Consider the following 20205-nt stretch of genomic DNA (forward strand, 5'->3'; position numbering starts at 1 on the left):
TCTTCCTTTCTCTTCTCCTTAACCTTTTTTCTTCAAACGTTTTATTGCTATGCTGACTCTTGAATGCTTAGAACTCCGTATAAAGGGGCCTGCACCTTACTATTTATGTTTAGATGGTTTGGAATATGGGAATTACGGTCTGATTCACTACGGGTGGAAGCATCGCTAAGGGGTATTATGCAGTGAATGTGACTTGAGGTTATTTCCTCCTTTCTTTATTACTTGTTTTTACATGGCATACACTTCTTTTTTTAAGGGAAACTGTAGGTACAAGAAAAATTATAGCTAATAACAACTTACAAGTATAACTCATAACAACTTACAAGAAGAACTAAAACTTAATGAAGTAGTTTTTGTGTATAGATCATGCCACTATAGTCTCACTGCTCAATTTTCTGCCATTAAGGACTAAAATCACTGTATACAGCAGCACTAGCCACATCGCCCTGCATGTGACTTGCACAGCCTTCCTAAACACTTCCTGTAAGAGAGCTCTAATTTTTAAACATCCTCTATTGCACATTCTGTATAATTTCTCATCTGTTGCTCTGTTAATAGCCTTCTAGACCTAGCAGCCACAAAGTTCCAAGCTGCCAAAGTAACGTGCTGGGGTTGTGCCCATGGCACACAAATGCCAATCTCTAAATCACTAAAGTGATCATGGTGGTTGGAGTAATCCATTAATATACCATAGCACTCCTGATCTGATCAGGAACATAGTGTAGGGCTTTCCAAAAAGGCATATCCCCATATTTTCTATAACGACCATGATGTTTTAGCATTCTAAAGGGTGATAAAGCATCATGGTAGTTGCAGTTCTAAAACATCTAATGACCTACATTTAAGGCATGCATCAATCAGTACTTTATGGGCAGAGCAAGGGCTTAAGGGGTTGTGGTTCCATTGCCAGAAACCATGATATTATGTACACCAATATATTTTAGATTAAAACAAACAAACACTATAAACATTGCAAAGATGAAGAAGCATTGCAGGGAAAAAAAATAAACAATTATAGTTTATTTAGTTTATAATGGAAGCCCATTGTAATAAAACCTGGGTTTTGCACCACAAACCAAGATGACACCAGTCATACAGGGAAAAAATGTTTTCAAACAAAATCATTTTCTCATTGGAGTAGAGGGCTTTATTTGTAATTTAAACCACTACTGTAGGAATCTCTGTAAAAAGCAATAACAGCATGTTTTAAATAAAGATTAAAACGCTTAAACAATAAAAAAGATGAGTATAATATTGTGCTTTTGGCAGGCTATACCAGAAGCATTGGTGCGAAGCTAAAAATAAAGACGAGTAATAGTTGAAATTTTAGAAGGTCCCTGAAAGATACAGAAGCGAGCTCAACCCATGCAAAATTGGCAGTGGATCTCGTATAGAATGTTTCTCTCGTCTGCAGGAAAATTAATGGACAAACTAGGTATTCTTGCCCAAGGAACAGCCACTAAATTGTTTTCACTGGCCGAATCTCAGGCCTAACAGGCCATAACACTGGCCTCAGTGGTGGGAGTTAGTAGGACATTTTGGCATCAGGAAACACCATTTCCCATTCCATTCGCCTCCTCATGATGTGCCTACAAACACACAGCCTGAGAAGATGCATGATCTTGGTCATATAACACTAGATCACAGGTACTCTAGAGCCACTCCTTTTACATTTAGTGAAGAGATCTTAGTTAAAAGCAAAACATAGGCTGTGTTCTATAGAAGGCGACTGATTACCCTCACCTTCTCTGGCCTCTGGGAATGTTGAAGCCACTCAAAAAGATGAGTAAATCACGGCCATTTTTTCACTGTTACTGGACAAGCTGGAAGATCTCAAAAATTGAAGCAGGAGACGTAATCCTAGCATTGAAACCTTATTTGTATCCATCAATGGTCCTGGCTTATTTAATTTTGTCTAAAACTGCATGTTGCAGGCATTGATAGTCATCAATAGAATCCACACAGTTGGCATAGACACAACAGCAAGGAAGCCAAGATTGTGAGCTGTAATGATACAAGTTTAACCCCTTAAGGACACAACTTCTGGAATAAAAGGGAATCATGACAGAATATTTCCGTCATGTGTCTTTAAGGGGTTAAAGCATTGCAGGCAAAACCAAAACTATGTCTGCTTACCCTTGCTGCTCGTCATTGACATACGAAAACATAAAATTACTAATGTTCCAGACCTTTTCTGTTCTAATGTCCCATAAAAGAAGGAACCCCTATAAAGTAAGTATTGCCTCCCCAAGGACCTTGAGATCTTGAGACACCACTAAATTCACATTCTAGTCTCCCAGCAAAGAAGCCTTCCTCCATTATTTATCGTGTCCAAAATGTCCTCCAGGACTGAGTGATCCCATCACGTTAGAGTAGACGGCCTAGGAACTAATGGTTACACAGTCTTATTACCCTTCCTCAAAGACACCTATTGTAAGCATTTATGCAGTTTTACTTAAAGGTCTGGTGGATCATGTATTTCTCCATTGTAGGAAGACCAAAGGGAAGTCTAGAGACTGACAGTCTTATTTAAATGGAAAGTAAGACCAGAAAACCATAGCACCATTAAACTGAAGTCAAAAAGAGGAAGCAGGTAGGTAGACATACACTTTAACCTTTCTTTATTACCAGCTTCAACTCCGAGAGAAATATAGCTTTATTGGTCTGTGATGTCCACAGTATGAAAGAGTAACCTTTGGGAAAGTTTCCACTAAAGAGGACTATTCTGTGGAGTGGACTTGACTGTCCATTGTTTGCCCGGAGCCAAAAGAGGCCATAATGCAGTTATAGAGTTTCCCTCCTATTTTGCATATGTTCTTTTCTGCTGTTGTCTTTTGAAATGTAATAAAATCTGCATGCATGATATATTTATGTTTATGATATTTGGATAATCTGAAATAATTTTATTAGACGGTATAAAGTCTCAGGTAGTTAAGACTTATTTCACTATATTGATGTAATTCATTTTTTTGTTAATGAATATTTTATTGAGATTTAGCATAATCAACAAGACAAAACCCTTGAATAATTAGAGAATAACGGGGCAAATATTATTTCTCTAATACATGGCACATAAGTCCTAAAGAGTAGTTGAGCTAATTAGCTAGTGAGAATAAAATGTACAAAAAAAAAATGGGTATGCAAAAAGATTAAAAAAAACAAGAGAAGACTGAACCAATGGCCTGGATGTAATTGCCAATAATGTAATTTATGAATAACCAGAAGCCCTTGCTTGTTTCCCTAACTGAATATCAAAGAGATTTGACTTTACTAGCAATCCAGATCCGTTGTTTGATCTAGCCTACTTTGAACATAGTGCATTCTTTAAGACATCTTGAATGGTTTGTTAAGTGAATAACAATGGGACGGAGACAATGTTTAATAATCCTCAAGGATTGACCCTTCAATAGGCCACAATTTCAGCTAGGGTGGCCAGAAAAGTGTTTTGACTTTAGCATGCTTTAAACGCATTTGTGTGTTAAGACAAGATTATGTTACATATGGCTAAATCAGTGGTGTTTTTTATTACTCAATCATTAAAATTAAGATAAAAATTATATAGATATATATATACTGATATCAGTAACAGGCTGAGATAAATCTCTGGAATGGCTGACGCTTGCAGTTCCATATTGTTTTTACGTATCCATTTGCTTGCACTTTGAAACTGAATGGTTTCTTTACAACTAAGGCAGACAGAGCGACTTCAGGACAGAATGTATTAAATCTGGACTTGTCTGCTGCTCACAGACATATCGAAAGTCAATGAGTGTGGTTTTATTTTCTGAGCACAATTTGACAATGGCAATATGCCCAAATGTTAGAATCGAGCCAAGCTGCATCACAGATCTCCACCAGGAGTATATCCAACCACAGGTAAGTTACATCAGATCACTGTATCAAAAAAAGCCAATAAACGGTTTAACCTTTGTTCAATACACGCTGCTCAAATCAAGAGGACAATGTTTTTTTTCTCACAATCCCTCTAGTTAGTGTATATTTTTACACTGAGGCTTTTTTTTTTAGATGTACAGCAGAAAATAAAATGATTCAACACACCTTAGAATACAAAAAAAGGTTTACTAGGTTCTTTTTGGCATAATCAATTGAGCAACAACAACAAAAAATGTTAAGTGTGACGAGGCACGATATTCTTGGTTCTATGTACCAGAAGTACAATAACGTACAGAAGTACAAAAGAAAAAAAAAAAGATATATAAAATCAAATAACAAAAAAACATATATAACAAAGAATAGATTATCTCCTTACAGAGAATTATGGCAGTTTTTATATAAATATATTCCATTTGAAAATGTAGGCCTTTCCAGGAAGTGTCTCATGCTCACAGCTGAAGCTGATACGAGAGCCGACCTTGTAGTTATTAAAATATGTTGGTTCCCATTGGGTCCCTTTATTTATCCTCCATGTAACGTTGAGATAAACACCACGTTGTCTTCATTTTCCAATTGGTAGTCCAGCTCTCCCTGCATGAGAAATAATAATTTACACAGAAAAAAAATCTAAAACATTAAGATAGGCATGGGGACAGAAGAGCAGCATGTATGTATGCAACTGTGCATTTGTATCTTTGACATTAAAGTGCTAAAATGGCTTGGACTTGAGAAACTGTCTTTGCACCGTCAGGTAGCATGCCAAAACTGTCTATACTTTGTTTTGTTAATTTTTATATCTGTCCAGAAGGTTTACTTTTGAAAAGATTTCCAGCGGACAGAGTATGCGTGACAGAACATCATCAGAGAGTTCAAAAAACCATATTCTATTTCCTGCGCCGTGGGATGCTGGGAGTTACTCTTCAATTCACAATCTGATTGGTTGTTGACATCACATGCTCTCTGTAGCCTTTTTTTTTCTTCTTCTCAATAAGCAACTATTATCAAAGATTTTATAAATTGTGATGGAATCAGAATTCTCAATTCAATAGAAAAGTTTGCTGGAATTACCAATAAAAGATAGACAGTAGTAATTCCAGACAAACTTTCTTTAATTAGCTATAGCAAGTTAAATTAAAAATAAAGAGTTTCAAGCATCGGAGACAAGTTAAGTCATACATTTAGAGGACAATTAGGACCCCTGATTGCCTTTTCTCAATTTGCTGGAAAAGTTTGTTAAGAATTTGGTTCACGTCTAACTCAATGGCATCATGCGTATTGGAGATTTTTCATGCACACATTCGTGGACGTCTTGTCATGTTCCTAAAACCACTCTGAGACAATAGGAGCGTTCAGACACTGTGACCTAATTTCCCTGTTCTTAGCTCACAAGTAGCACTCAACATGCTCTTCTGCTGCTGTGGTGTGCATTCAGAGATACATATCATGACACCCCAACCAAGAGTGTTTGTGACTTTTTTCTAAGAATTTGAAGTCAGGCCATTCGACTCCGACGTCAAGCTATTTTCATCCACAGTTCTTCCTCTTGATGAATTTTATTTTTATTTATTTATACTGTAAGCCCTGGATACTGATTCCCTGTCTGCCTATTTGTTTTAACAAACAAGTATACCCAATAAAGTGGTCACATACTCATATATAGAACTAATAATGCAGATTAATGCAAAAACACAAAGAAATGGAACGTTAGTTCAATGTAAATGCAATATAAAATAATAACATATTGATTGTACGCTGATCTCAGAAAGCGAAGCACAAAAGGAGCGAACGTAATGCAATTTGATACCTTGATATAAACAATATATTCTATATTTTAGTAGCCACGTTTAAGGCAGTGTCACATAGACGAAAAACTAACTGAGACAAGAACAACAAGTAAAGAAAATTAAGTAGATCTGTAATTATTCATCCCTTGCCAGATTTAAAAAGAATACAAACTTTGTTTTTTTTAAAGGTGTATTTTTCTTTTCTACAGCTAAAGCTCTCTTTTTGAATGACATTATGATATGTAGAAGAAAACCCAGAGAAATAATCAGGGCAACATTTTAAGGAAACTAAGCATCATATTTGATTGTGTTCTAATTGCAAGGATGGCGTACCTGAAACAAGATTTAATTATGACAGTAATATAAATCAGTAACAGTGCAACAGCGGGTATTATATGGGACCCTCTGTTAGGTCAACCTCACGGAGTAGCAGAAAGAAAAAAATATTAACATTTATATAACAATAAAGAAACATTAAAAAGTGCTGTTCTCTTAAAATTTGTTTCTCTTTTCGCTTCTTTGGATCTCCTTCATTTTATTTATTTTTCTTTCATTCTACATTCTCCATTTTTCCTACCCCTTTCCTAATTTTCCTCCAACTTCTCAAATTTTACAGCCTAGCCGTTAATTATGAATATAATTATCATTGCCTGTACTTTGCCTGTTTTCTGCAAAGTTCTAAAATTTTAACATTTCCAGATATCCGTCCATTTGGAACTCTCCTTCATAAAAAAGAACCTAAAGCAGTTACAACCACATTGGTCCTGCAAGACCATAGCTTAGCAATTCCGAATTAACCATGCAATATTACAACACAGCTTGTCCACAAAATGAATGACTGTAGACTCCCTGCAATGAGAAGAAATTACAGTATACACCCCTTCCTACAGCAGAGTACAAATAAAACACTGCTAGACCTCTACTCAGCAGGAAAGGCCCTGGTACCGCTTCTCTGGAAAAAGCAAGAGGTTCCCACCCTCGGACAGTGTCAGGACAGGGTAGATGAGATTTCCGACATGGAGATGCAGCATTACGTAACAAAGTAGACAAATGTTCCCAGTTGTGGATGCCGTGGCCTACAAACATTTCAACTCCCACATAGTGACCTAGAGCATACACTCACAGTGTACCTCAAGGGACTACAGAACGGTAAGACCTTCCTCCCCCTACTCCTTTCCCTCTGCATATTTTGTACATCTTTGTTTCCACCACTCTGGAATAGTGATGACCAGCAGCTGCTTAGTCCTAAACCTCAAGTGAAATCAGATTAGCATTTAATGATTACACAATTTGGCGACAGGGATAGATGTTATAATAACTCTATTTATGTCTTTTTTTCCGATGGTAACACTATATGTTTACACCTTTCATGTTTCTGTTATTCTACATTTTGTGATTGAATACTAAAACACCTAAAATAAAGATTGTCCAATAAAAGAAGAAATTACCATACATACTGGAATTCTCTGTACTTAATTACCGGAAATATTTTTGCAGATTTCTGCCTCATAACCCCGCTCCAGTAGCTATAGTTCCATTGATATGTATCGTCATTATAATTTAGATTAAAATGTTCTTTTGGATTTCACCCATGTTATTTTTTTTACATATATTGTAATATCCTTTTCATTACATTCACACAATTAAAGTAAACTCTATTTTAAAGAATCAAAGTATAATTTGGGTTTGGCTTCTCTGTCCAGTGTTTTTAAATAAATAAATGCCCTTTCCTTTAAGTCAGGGCTGTCCAACCTGCGGCCCCCCAGATGTTGCTGAACTACAACTCCCATGATTCTTTCAATGAAACAGATAGCCAGGGAAGCATGGGAGTTGTAGTTCAGCAACATCTGGGGGCCCGCAGGTTGGACAGCCCTGCTTTAAGTCTTCAATGATCTAAGTGAAATTGTATTCTATGTGTGCACAGAACTGGACACCATTTGCATCATATGCCAGGTTGTGCCTTTACATCCATTTGATTTTACAAATCTAAAGAAATTTAAAAAAGCATTCTTCGTAGTTACCACAATGATCAACATTTAGAGACACTAGAAGTCTCACTTTCTTTATAAAGTGACAGTTGTTATTCAATAAACCTATATGTTAGTATTCTGTTTTAACTCACCATGAGTTCCCAGTCTGAATCATTGATGAGAACAAGGATTCCAGGACGCCTAAGGTGAAAAACAAAGCCAAAAGGAATTTTAACATTTTTATTAAAGCAATATTGTGAAATCCACACAAAAAAATGTGCCGCTAGCTAAAAGATATAATGGCTGACCCGTCACTGAATTGTTGTGAATTGAAACCCAAATTGCAAAATGTAAGCTAAAAACTGCCAAACTGTTGCTAAAGCAGAGTTGGAGAATGTATCCAAATCGCATATTTTAGCAAGTCATTATTCATTTCCTTACAATTCTGTTCTGTTCAGTCTGTTTCAGCAAATAAAATAGGTGTTGTTCCCAAGCTGATCACTTGACACAGAGCTGCAGTACATTACATACTGTAAAGAGTGTGTAAGGGGTCAAAGAGACACTAGTGTATGCCTCAAGCCACCCCAAAGGGGGTTACAGGCTCACTGCCTTTGGGGCTACATTAGGCTGGACACAGAACTTAGAGGAAAACTCCACATGCATAAAGGACTTCAGCTTTCTGAAATGCTTTATGTGTCTAGAGCCTGACAGATTTGAAATCGGAACTTTAATATTAGGGGGCAAACACCTACCTGGCTGTCATTAAGAAAACCAGGGAGGTATTCTTCAGCTTCTTTTAGCAATACGGAGCTACTGGTAGTGGCAGGCATGCTTTGCTAGCACGCACCGGCCGTCTTCCCTTCACATTTAGTTGTATTACATTTATTTATAAAGGATGCATTGAGAGTTCTCTCTCTTATATTACATCTCATTGAGAAGCTTTGGATAGCCATCATTGCGTGCGCTGGTGGCTCTAGCACAGAGGCTTTTCAATGAGAGGCCTATGATTGGAGCATTAGCCAGCACAGACTTGTAGACAAGGAGAGGACTTGCAAAGGCTTCAGACATGAGATCTTAGATATCTAATATAAACCCTACTGGGAATTTTTTTTTTTTTTTTTTAAATAAACACATACATATTGGTATTGGTGGTATAGCTACTAAAAAGTCATTTTAAAAAATTCCTTTAGTGTGTTTTTTTTTTTTTTTTTTTTTTTTTTAAAGTAGCTGTGAGCATTATACTTGTGATTCCCATTAGGCAATTAATTAAAACTAATACATCAATTTATATATAAATTAATAAGACTATGTTACCACTATAAGGTTTCAGTGATTCCAACATCCCAGTAAATTCTCCCTCCCAGAGACTTACACTGTCTCTCCCTGAATGAACAGCTCCGGACGTTCCTTCAACAGATTCTGTTTGATCCACACCAACAACTGTCTGATGTTCCCTGAAAAGAATACAAACGCGGACTATTTTATTTTTCTCATTTATTTTGTTAGAAAGTTCAAAATACACTTCATTAGAGGCTCATGTTTATTCATTTGTACATTGTAATAGTACAGTTAAATGCATTATCATTTTCACTTCATGATGTATTGTCATGGTTTTTTTTTATTATTTTTTTATTTTTACCATAAAGAAACTTTTCTGGATAACATTTATAGTTTAGCCCTTTAAGGACACATGACATGTGTGACATGTCATGATTCACTTTTATTCCAGAAGTTTGGTCCTTAAGGGGTTAAAGGGGTGATGAAATGACATGATTGTTATGCAAGTACTGTATGCCAGTCTTTTGAAGCTAGTGGTATTTCTGACATCATATCAAAGTTAGGGAGCATGGATTTACAGGGAGAACTGCATTGTAAGGGGAAAACTGGATATACAGAGAAATGGGGGGGGGGGGGGGGGGGGTAGAGGGGATGAAAAAAAAAACAAACATTTAAAAAAAAAAAAACTTTTTGGAGAAGGCAAATGATAAGTGATATTACTATGATAATTCTTTCTCTCTTTGTTTCAAAGGATTACATGTTCACCGATATATATTGAAAGTGTATCTGTGTGTAGTCTGGAAAGAAAGGCCTACGAAAAATGTTATATTTTCTGCCCACCCTTTTTCAAGGCTACCATTTAACCAACGTAAAGTGCTAACAGACCAAGGTATGTCCCCCATGTGACATGGTTCACAGCACATACAGCGACTATTTAGTCCACCCAACATGGTGGATAGGAGAAGACGCCGACGCCGTGGGACCGGCTGGAATCCATCGATGCTGCATTTTGATGAGTAGCATTGCTGGTCACAGAAGGGTCAGAAGCAGGGATGCGAAAGCTCGTTTATCAGACTGACTCAGGAAAGGGTCAGCAAGCTCTGCCCGAACTCCCACCCGCCCACATTCTCGGTCCAGGGAAGCTATTGTATGGGGCGTTACCATGGAAAAGCCGGCATTGCTGCGTTTCTCCTATTGTTCCATTCCTGGGAAGGGATCCTTCTCCACGTCCCCCTGTCTAATCAGTAACAGAAGTGAAAATGTAGCACGACTGTATCTCACCTCCGCAGGGCCTGGACCCAACAATAAAGGGGGGCTGCTCTGCTGCTGTAATGTATTTAATGATTACCCAAGAGGACATTCCTTTATAAAAGAAACCTTTTTCATTTTCTCTCCTTTTGTTAATGAAGTTCACACTATGTTGGGTCTCATTTTTCCAATGAATTAGGTTTAAAATAAAAATGTTCAATCTCATGCAGGTGAACATTTCTAACTACCTGGATTTTATAATAAAAAAAAAGGAAGACATACAAATACTACAATAAATAAATGTTCATAATAAAAGAGTAATGACAGCACTACAAAACATACATAAGCACTTGTATTAGCCATTGAAGTGAAGTGATGGACTGCACAACTCAGAGCTCTAATGTTAGGCCATGTCCTTCTGACTGTGGTTGGATTAAAACGCCCCAAAACTCTCAAGAGCTTCATGACCTTACAAGAAACACAAGCTTCCACCATGAGGTCCTAAATAGAGAGCATGGATCAGGCATGACTGCATACATTTATTTGTATTAATAGTTAAAGTGCGCCTGCTTTGATATTACTGGAATATAAATGAGAGTAGAAGGACATAGTTCAAAACACTCTCAATCTCTCACTGATGTCTTAAAAAAGTCCTGAAAATTAGGAACATAAAGTGTCAGGATGTTCACTCCTGAATACAGAATTATACTAGCTAGGACTCTGTGAAAGAGAGTCAGACTACATACCCCATGATTCTTCGCTTGTCTTAAGTTGGCAAAGGCAAGGGTACGTCATTGAGGTAAATGGGTAAAATCAATAAGTTGCTGGCAAATGAACTGAAGCAGAGATGGGACTGTCTGCAGTGCTTATTAATATAGATCAGAGGCAGCAAATGGTTGACTTTATCCCATATGGTTGTGGAGCTTCATGGGAAATATAGTCCACACCAGCTTTAGTGCAATAAGTAGGCCATCACTGACACAGACACCCTGGAGGAGTGGAGGCTTTTAGAAAAAAAGTGCCAACATAAGCGAGAAAGGTGCTCGTACAGCGATATGCAGGCTGCCAGGGCATCCTGGATTGGGGATCTCAGTAACTGGGATAGCAAAGGGGATGAGAGGCGATCAGTAGGGGGGAACAATAAGGATGCAGAAAAACTTCACAGATGTGTTGACTCTTTGTTTAATTAAGCAGAAAGTGCTCCTTTTGAAAAGCAATTTCGCACAGGGGGCTCGGAGCTGTGCAAACAGTGCCGGTCAGTTAGCAGGAGCGGGGAGAGAGGCAGAAGGAAAAGGGAAGAGGGAGGGGCACACATGGGAACAGCTGGCACCATGAGCTATGTGAACTGCATTCTAATCAGTTTAAATAGCTTACAACAGGGTCCCCGTTATGCAGTATCATGACAATAAATTCCATAGAGACAGAAGGTGAATGGTAGGAATGACATGTACTGCTGGCAGGTTCTCCCATAGCATCTTTCATTCAACCTCTGTGTTCAGCAACCCCCAATGAAATGTTCTGGACCAAACATGTTGAATTATGCAGCCTTGTAATACAGCTCAGATCATAATAAAACTGCATTCAGTTGTTTCCTGTCAATGTTTACTCATTAGGGGTCTATGGGTATTTAACTTTAGTTAATGGCCTATGGCTATGTAGCAAAATATCCTTGCGTCACACACTGTACCATTGGTGTTATGTCGGTCTACTGGATTTGTTAGTACAGTTTGTTGAAAATAAAATTAAAAAAACAAAGCAAAATACATTTTTTGCCTTCATTACTCCAGACCAAGACATTCTGCGTTAACCTTTTGGTCCATTGTATCTGCCAATTTTCCTAAAATCATTTTCTTTGCATACATACCTTGATACCTTACTGCACAAGTTCTTAACCTGTGGTAAGAGTACCCAGACACTGGCAGGCCGTGCACGAAGGCAGAGTGGGCACCTGCTTACTCGGATGGCAGGTGCCTACTCTGCTCAAATGTGCTTTGTCCAGAGTGGAGAATGAAGTCGGGTAGCACTGTAGCGTAATATCTGTGCTCTTCCACCACCGCTCCCTCGCATCCTATGGTGATGCCAGGAGCCAGGTTTTGACGTAACTCCGGCCCCAGCATTACCAAACAGCTTGCGAGGGAGAAGTGCTTGAAAAGCACAAAGATGTCCACACTAGATCCCAGAGAAAGGATCCACTCCAGCTTTGCAGAAAGCCTGCATTAACTTAAATATAAATATATATATATATATATATATATATATATATATATATAAAATTTGTGAGTGTGTTTGAGAGAATGTATGTCAGTGAGTATGTGTGTCTGACAGTGTGTCAGTGAGTGTCTGTCAGTAAGTCAAATCAGTGAGTGTGTCAAGTCAGTAAATGTGTGTGTGTGTCAAATCAGTGAGTGTGTGCGTCAGTGTCCTCTGTGTGTAAATGTGTGTGTCAATGTACTTTGTGTATAACTGTGTGTGTATATTATATTTATATTAAAAATAATCTTTACTACCTTTAATCCGGCTTGTTATCCCATATGGGATTAATTTAAACCGTTTCATTTTGAATTTAAATCACGGAGATTACTAGCTTGAAGCAGAGATTTTTTTTTTTTTTTTTTTTAAACCTGCAGGGGTATTTCTCTGTAAAAGGTTGAGAAACACTGCCTTACTGCACTTCCTACTACCACCTCTGCTGGAAAGCCATTCCAATTATCTATGGCACTTTTGTAATTTCACAAATGTCGTAAGCCCTAAGTGGTTATCCACTAGATAGAGAGTTGTGCTCGGCTGACAACCACATGTCAAAAGTTAAGCCGCAGTAGGCAGTGCTGAATAAAATCTCCATCTCGACCAAGAAGAAGTGATCTTATTTCTAAACTCTGTTATTTTTGTAAGTTGGCTTACAATTCACTGCATTTGGCATTTCATTTTACCACTGAGTACATCCTGAAGGTGTAACATAGTCATGCTGTAGTAAAGAAGCATCTTAAATATAGAAAGCATAATTTAGGGGCAAAGGCAAACACCAACAGTGCACCTTTAATGATAATATATTATGAAGGCTCTTTATGGAGCATTAAGTTATAAATAAACTTTAATATTTAAAATTAAGATTTGATTTCTTGCTTCTATACGGAACTCATACAGGTAAAAACTACGTACGACTGCGGCATGAGACACATAGCATATCTTGGCACTCTCGTAGGAAGCAAGCTAAAGTAAACGTATGATTTATTCTCTTGATTTTCTTCCAATTTAACTAGCTCAATGTACGGACTGAACGTGCTAACTTTACTAATGTGGGCACTGGCAAAGGAATCCATATATTTTAGGAGGTTTTCAGGACACGAGTCACTTCTAACATTTAAATTAAGTAAAACTATCAGACAGATAAAACAGTTTGGTCTTTTAACGGAAATGTAGGGTCGACATAAAAACGGTGTATCCTTAAAACGTCTCTAGAGAGATTACTCACAAGGATTTGATTGGTTAGGCAGAGTCACATTATGCTTCTTGATGCCATCAAACAGCAGTTCTGCGCCACCACTGAAATAAGATGATAAAAACATGAGTTGCCCTGACATCAATTCAACAGTGGAGGGGACGATACAAATACACACAGTAAAGTGGCATAACAGAGCCAAGAGCAGACAAAGGAATCCCTGCAGGCTCCCCTGCGACCGCGGTTACATATTAGCATTTCTATGTCATGCTCTCTAGGGTCCCAATGGAAAGTAAAACAAATTCTGCATGCAAAGACGAAGAAACCCGCAGCTTGCATTTAATGTGTTTTACCCCTCTGCTTATGGAGGAGGAGGAGGAGAAGATAGATCATCTCCTCTCTAATAGTACAGTAAAGGGCTGAATTAATCACAAAGCCTAAGGATTAAAGGTCAGAACAGAAGAAAAAAAAAAAAAAAGGCGCACATGCTCAGTCTAAGTGTTGCTTAGATATTCTCTAATCTATGTCCGAAAGGAGCCACCAGCAAATTTAACTCTGGATGTGCCAGAACGGATGTAATTATACTGTATTGCACACCCTTGCAGAAGTTAACTTTTAGCCACACATTTTAAAATAACAAGCATTGAAGTTAATGTCAATTATATCTATTATACATAGACACAATTTTATAAAATTTTGTTTGTTTTGTTTAGTTTCAGCTTCAAGACACTGACCATTTTAACCCCTTAAGGACCAAACTTCTGGAATAAAAGGGAATCATGACGTGTCAGACATGTCATGTGTCCTTAAGGGGTTAATGGAAAGCTTGTTTGACCGCTCTGTAGGTTTCTATGGTTAAAGTTTTCAATAGAATCTATCTTTATGGTATTTTTTCTACACATGTGCTTTTTTAAAAAAACATTTTTGTGTTATGTCCTGTTGTACCACTATTGCTAAACTACGTTTATCTCACAGACCTACCATTCTGATGGCAAATAATTTTATAATGCTACCAGGACATAGCCATTATAGGTTTTATATATATATATATATATATATATATATATATATATATATATATATATATAAAAATAAAACCTATAATGGCTATGTCCTGGTAGCATTATATATATACACATATACACACACACACACCGATATATATATGCTAAATTGTCAGTAAAATATACAGATGAAATAAATTACTGAGTGCACCCAAAGATGGCAAATATGTATGCGCTATAAAATGCCATCATGTGAGATTTGCCTTGTAGGTGCACTGTAACTTAGAGTATGTATGAACAACAGTAGCAAGTCCTGAATGCAAGTTATCAACAGTAACAGGTTAGAGAGTTGTGTTGGCTGTCTAATGTCTCATGATGAGCGACAATGGTGAGTTTCAGGCATTACTCACCATTGTGATATATGGGGTTTTAGGATTACACTGAGAAAAGCATTGTTTGTCAACTTGAATGCTTCTACGTAACATGCCTTCACTTTCTGTGTCTCCCATTACACAGGACAGCCAATCAGAATTTGTAAGCCTTGTAAGTAAGCTCCTCTTCAACCTATCGTTCCTGTAAGTTTTCCTGCAATTGTCCTATTTATAGTTAAATCCCCCTTATTATAATATTGTAAAGCGCTACGGAATCTGTTGGCGCTATATAAATGGCAATGATAATAATAATTGTTAGTCTCAATCTACCTCTGCTAAATGAACAGGGTTAATGGGTGATGCTATCTTGTATGTATGTTTCAGTGCTTCCCAAAGCAAGTTCCTGACAGTTTGCACATTTGAGTCAGTTACCACAAGTTTTGTTTTTGCTTGCTATCACCACCAATAAGCCAGATTGTGGTAGAAATCATGGCTTTTTTTTTTCTTTTAAAAATCAGGTTGGCCGGGAAACAAAGCAAAATATATAAAAACTATTTGCCATACACGCCAGTCCGCATGAAGACTTTTGTTCAAACACAATTGTCAAGAGCAAAAAAACAAGTCGCAAGAGTGCACTGAGGACGGACAGCAGCTAAAACAGCCTGCCCTTCGGTGGGTCCCCGCTCAGAACTCAAGCTGGTTTTAGCTCATCTTGTGCCATTACAGAGAGAACATCTCTGAAGCATATCAGACTTGTCCCACCCATACGGGCAGTCCAGATCCGAAATACCAGCAAGTTCCCTCTGCACGAGAGATACAGCAACCCCAGACAATCGTTTCAACCTTGTTAGGCATCATCAGTGAGGCATAGCTGATATCTCTCTAGGCACCGTGAGCAAGGGGTCCACGTCTGGATTACCCTTTAAAATTGTGGAGAGCAAAAAAACAAGTCGCAAGAGTGCACTGAGGATTTCATAGTACTTGCCTAGGTAATCATATTTAAATGGAAAAAAGTGATGTAATTGGGACATGGCTAAATGATAACCCCAATCTACTTCAATCAATGGCTGCCATCATCCTGTAAAAAGTTAGACAGATCCTAGAGTATTTATGGCTAAGGTCTTGGTATAAGATACTGAGTCTGGATATAAATCAGTAATGTTATCAATATATAACTGCAGACCACAGTAAGTTAGCTTTTAAGCAAATTGTGTTCTATGTGCTAACACAGCAAGTTACAAAGCTACAAAAACACCATGTACATCATACGTGCGGACTACAAGAATGGATGGAGACCATGTACAGCATAGCTTTGGTATTAGCTCCTTGTCCTCATCCATGAACCACGTCTGTAGTGGCTAGAATGAGGTCTACAGAAACTCTCTATAACAGGACTTTAAATCTAAAATTGTATGCTTCTAGCCAGGCCTTATACGTTCCTCGCTACACCAGGGCTAAATTTTAACTTGCCAGTGGCAAGTAGACATTTTGAGCCCTGCTCTATAATTTCTTTATTTCAACATAATATTCAGGCACACCTACTCATTTATATAAACCAGTGCAGGCGTATGTGAACACTCAAAAGGTAAAAAAACGTAATATTAGCGACTCTGGAACATGAAATAGTTCTACACCTGTATTTGAGCTATTCCTAATAACGTTGGATTATTTATGCGGAAAGCAGATGATGGTACGTGGTTTCTTTTAAAGTGGCAATATAAGTGGAGGAGTCCTTGGAGTATTAGAGATGAGATTTCTATTCGTGCCTTTAAGTTTGAGTCCACTTTGAAGTTACTTAGCAGTATGTGAGTGTAAATACCTGCCTTTTAGGTATTTGTTGTACTCTGACATGCTACACTATAAGTTGCTATTTTATGGGGGGGGGTTTAATAGAACTATTTCATGTTCCAGAGTGGGTAATATTACAGTTTTTACCCTTTGAGTGTTCACATATGCTTGAACTGGTTTTTATGTTTACTTGATTGTGTGTAGTGTGGAGTGACACAGCAGCAGGTGTTGATATTACACTCTTTTTTGCACTTTCCTCTACACTTTTGCTTTTTTATTGACAGTGACTCATTCAGTTATGACAAAAGGGAGGATAGAGAGCTTACAAAAATGTATAAAATACTGAATTAATGGAAAAAAATATTACATTGTTAGAGAGGTTTTATACTTAGGACATAAAGGGACATTCTAAATACTTAGTTAGCTAATAAACGTTTTTATTTGGACATTTTCAAAGCAGAAGATACAAAGTGCCCCTTTGAGTCCCCTGGTACCTTCTCATTGTTTCACAGTTACTAAAGTGATGCCTGCAATCTGGCCCTTCTTTATAGATATCGCTAAAGTTAAATTCCCCTTCCGCATTAGATATATTAAATTTGTCTAACTATTGAAGGATTAAATATTGCTAATTGGTAAAAAAAAAAATTAACTGGGGACACCAGCTAAGTGTCAAATCTTTTAAAAAATAGTTTCAATCTTAAAAGTGGAAAGGCACCAAGGGACACCTGGCATCATAAATACTATAGGAGGCTGTAGTGGTTATGATGCTAAGAATATCCTTTAAAAACGGGATCTATATTTGTTATCCGTGGTCCATGAACATGTAGAAATCTGGGAGTCACAATGATATTTAAAAGGATACCATAGTCACCAGAACAACTGCAGCTTAATGCAGTGGTTCTGGGGTCTACCACATGTCCCTGCGAACATTTTCATGTAAACTACCTTTTCAGATAATGGAGGCGCTGAACACACCGCATAGAGATGCATTGAGTCAATGCATCTCTATGAGATATGGATTGGCACAGCATGACGTTTTGCGGTGCATGCGTGATAGCCCCCCAATCCTTTCCTATTGGAAATCGTTGGATTGGCTAAGATCATCAAGTTTGATGATCTCAGCCAAGGAAGCGGAGCCAGCTGCGACAGAGCCGCGCGGCGTTAAAATATAGGTGATTAAAATCACTTCTACTAAGCTGACCGTGGGCTGGGGGCCTAAACTGTGTTTTCACACCTATACTGACAAATACAGGTTTGTATTCCTGTCACTATAGTGTTCGATATGAAAGGTAGTGTGCAATTTCCCAGAAATAGTGAACTCCTATTACACCTCAACATAGAAAATGCTTCAATACTGTTTATTGGAGCAAGGAAAGAAGTACCTGTCGCGAACAATAAATAATAATGTTTCTAACATTTCTCAGTTCTGGTGTGACCAAAATATTTTTTGGCTACTTATGTTTATAAACTGAAACTCACAGCCTTTATTTTTCCTTCAGCTTGATTTTAACGGGTAACTCCAACCTCCAACTACAAAATGTAGATCACACACACATACACCTAATTAACAGTGCCTAATAAGATGTTTTTAAAAGAAACTCACCCCTCCCTAAAAATGTGGGAGTATGAAAATTAAATTAGTGAAAATAGCATCAGTTAAAAAAACAAAAAACAATATAGCTTTTTTCTGTTTAATAAAAACCAAGTTGACACATGCATGAGAACATTAACGTTTATGTACCAGCTCTCACTGGCTGTATAGGAGATAATAAGCACATGGAGAGTGAAAACAACTCTCTTGCTCCAGATTAAAGCCCAGCATTATGTATTTACTGGATAGACAGCCTTCATGGACAGCTATAGGAAGTGTCCCATTCCCAGCATTATGTATTTACTGGATAGACAGCTATAGGAAGTGTTCCATTCCCAGCATTATGTATTTACTGTATAGACAGCTATAGGAAGTGTCCCATTCCCAGCGTTATGTATTTACTGGATAGACAGCTATAGGAAGTGTCCCATTCCCAGCATTATGTATTTACTGGATAGACAGCTATAGGAAGTGTCCCATTCCCAGCATTATGTATTTACTGTATAGACAGCTATAGGAAGTGTTCCATTCCCAGCATTATGTATTTACTGTATCGACAGCTATAGGAAGTGTCCCATTCCCAGCATTATGTATTTACTGGATAGACAGCTATAGGAAGTGTCCCATTCCCAGCATTATGTATTTACTGGATAGACAGCTATAGGAAGTGTCCCATTCCCAGCATTATGTATTTACTGGATAGACAGCTATAGGAAGTGTCCCATTCCCAGCATTATGTATTTACTGGATAGACAGCTATAGGAAGTGTCCCATTCCCAGCATTATGTATTTACTGGATAGACAGCTATAGGAAGTGTCCCATTCCCAGCATTGTGTATTTACTGGATAGACAGCTATAGGAAGTGTCCCATTCCCAGCATTATGGATTTACTGGATAGACAGCTATAGGAAGTGTCCCATTCCCAGCATTATGTATTTACTGTATAGACAGCTATAGGAAGTGTCCCATTCCCAACATTATGTATTTACTGGATAGACAGCTATAGGAAGTGTCCCATTCCCAGCATTATGTATTTACTGTATAGACAGCTATAGGAAGTGTCCCATTCCCAGCATTATGTATTTACTGGATAGACAGCTATAGGAAGTGTCCCATTCCCAGCATTATGTATTTACTGTATAGACAGCTATAGGAAGTGTCCCATTCCCAGCATTATGTATTTACTGGATAGACAGCTATAGGAAGTGTCCCATTCCCAGCATTATGTATTTACTGTATAGACAGCTATAGGAAGTGTCCCATTCCCAGCATTATGTATTTACTGGATAGACAGCTATAGGAAGTGTCCCATTCCCAGCATGTGTCAGGTCACACTAGACAGGCTTCTGACTTGTATAGACAGTGAAAGCAGCTTCGTAACCAGGACATTTATATTTCTTCCCCTTTTCGTAACAGCCCTGGACCGACACCGAGAATTCCCAGCTCTCCCTGACCCACCGACACCAGCACAATGCCCAACTCACCCGAACTCGAGCAATAAAGATAAGGGCGCCGCCATGTTGCCTCCTCAACGGAAGCGAGACGGCCAAGTACCGGAAGTAACGTGACTGTCAGTTGCCATGGTGACAGAGCCTGTCGGTTGCCATGGTGACAGGGATGCTCTAGTAAAGGATGCTTCCTTTTCGACAAAGTTGTTTAATAAACTCATATGTAAAACGTCCACAATCAAATGTATCAACAAAATGCTCTATGTTTAGGTTTCTTTTATAATAGTGGAAATAGAATTAGCCCTTTTTATAAATGACTTATAAGTTAAAGACACAGGCTTTCAGTTGTGTGAACAGCTGAGATTTATTGTCACTGTTTATTCACTAAA

General features: G+C 37.9%; 1 protein-coding gene across 2 annotated transcripts; it reads right to left on the minus strand.

Annotated features, from left to right (window-relative positions):
• Window positions 1-4062: 4062 nt before the first annotated feature.
• Window positions 4063-19916, minus strand: URM1 (ubiquitin related modifier 1). Of its 2 annotated transcripts, XM_063431415.1 has the most exons (5): window positions 19853-19916; window positions 13647-13717; window positions 9021-9102; window positions 7801-7849; window positions 4063-4485 (listed from the first exon to the last, which is right to left on the minus strand). In XM_063431415.1, exons 1-5 carry the CDS (start codon window positions 19885-19887, stop codon window positions 4417-4419), a joined length of 306 nt encoding a protein of 101 aa, XP_063287485.1. In that variant the 5' UTR covers window positions 19888-19916; the 3' UTR covers window positions 4063-4416. The 2 variants fall into 2 exon arrangements, with proteins under 2 accessions (XP_063287485.1, XP_063287484.1); XM_063431414.1 differs by lacking the exon at window positions 19853-19916 and having other exon boundaries at window positions 13647-13756.
• Window positions 19917-20205: the final 289 nt, after the last annotated feature.

This window comes from Pelobates fuscus, chromosome 9 (assembly GCF_036172605.1).
Source record: "Pelobates fuscus isolate aPelFus1 chromosome 9, aPelFus1.pri, whole genome shotgun sequence".
Taxonomy (NCBI): domain Eukaryota; kingdom Metazoa; phylum Chordata; class Amphibia; order Anura; family Pelobatidae; genus Pelobates; species Pelobates fuscus.

Coding starts and splice junctions, on each gene's coding strand:
- URM1 (XM_063431414.1), bottom strand. CDS start 13,755: ATGTCAGGGCAACTCATGTTTTTATCATCTTATTTCAGTGGTGGCGCA. Junction 9,103..13,646: donor GCCTAACCAATCAAATCCTT/GTGAGTAATCTC, acceptor TATTCTTTTCAG/GGAACATCAGACAGTTGTTG. Junction 7,850..9,020: donor TTCATTCAGGGAGAGACAGT/GTAAGTCTCTGG, acceptor TTTTCACCTTAG/GCGTCCTGGAATCCTTGTTC.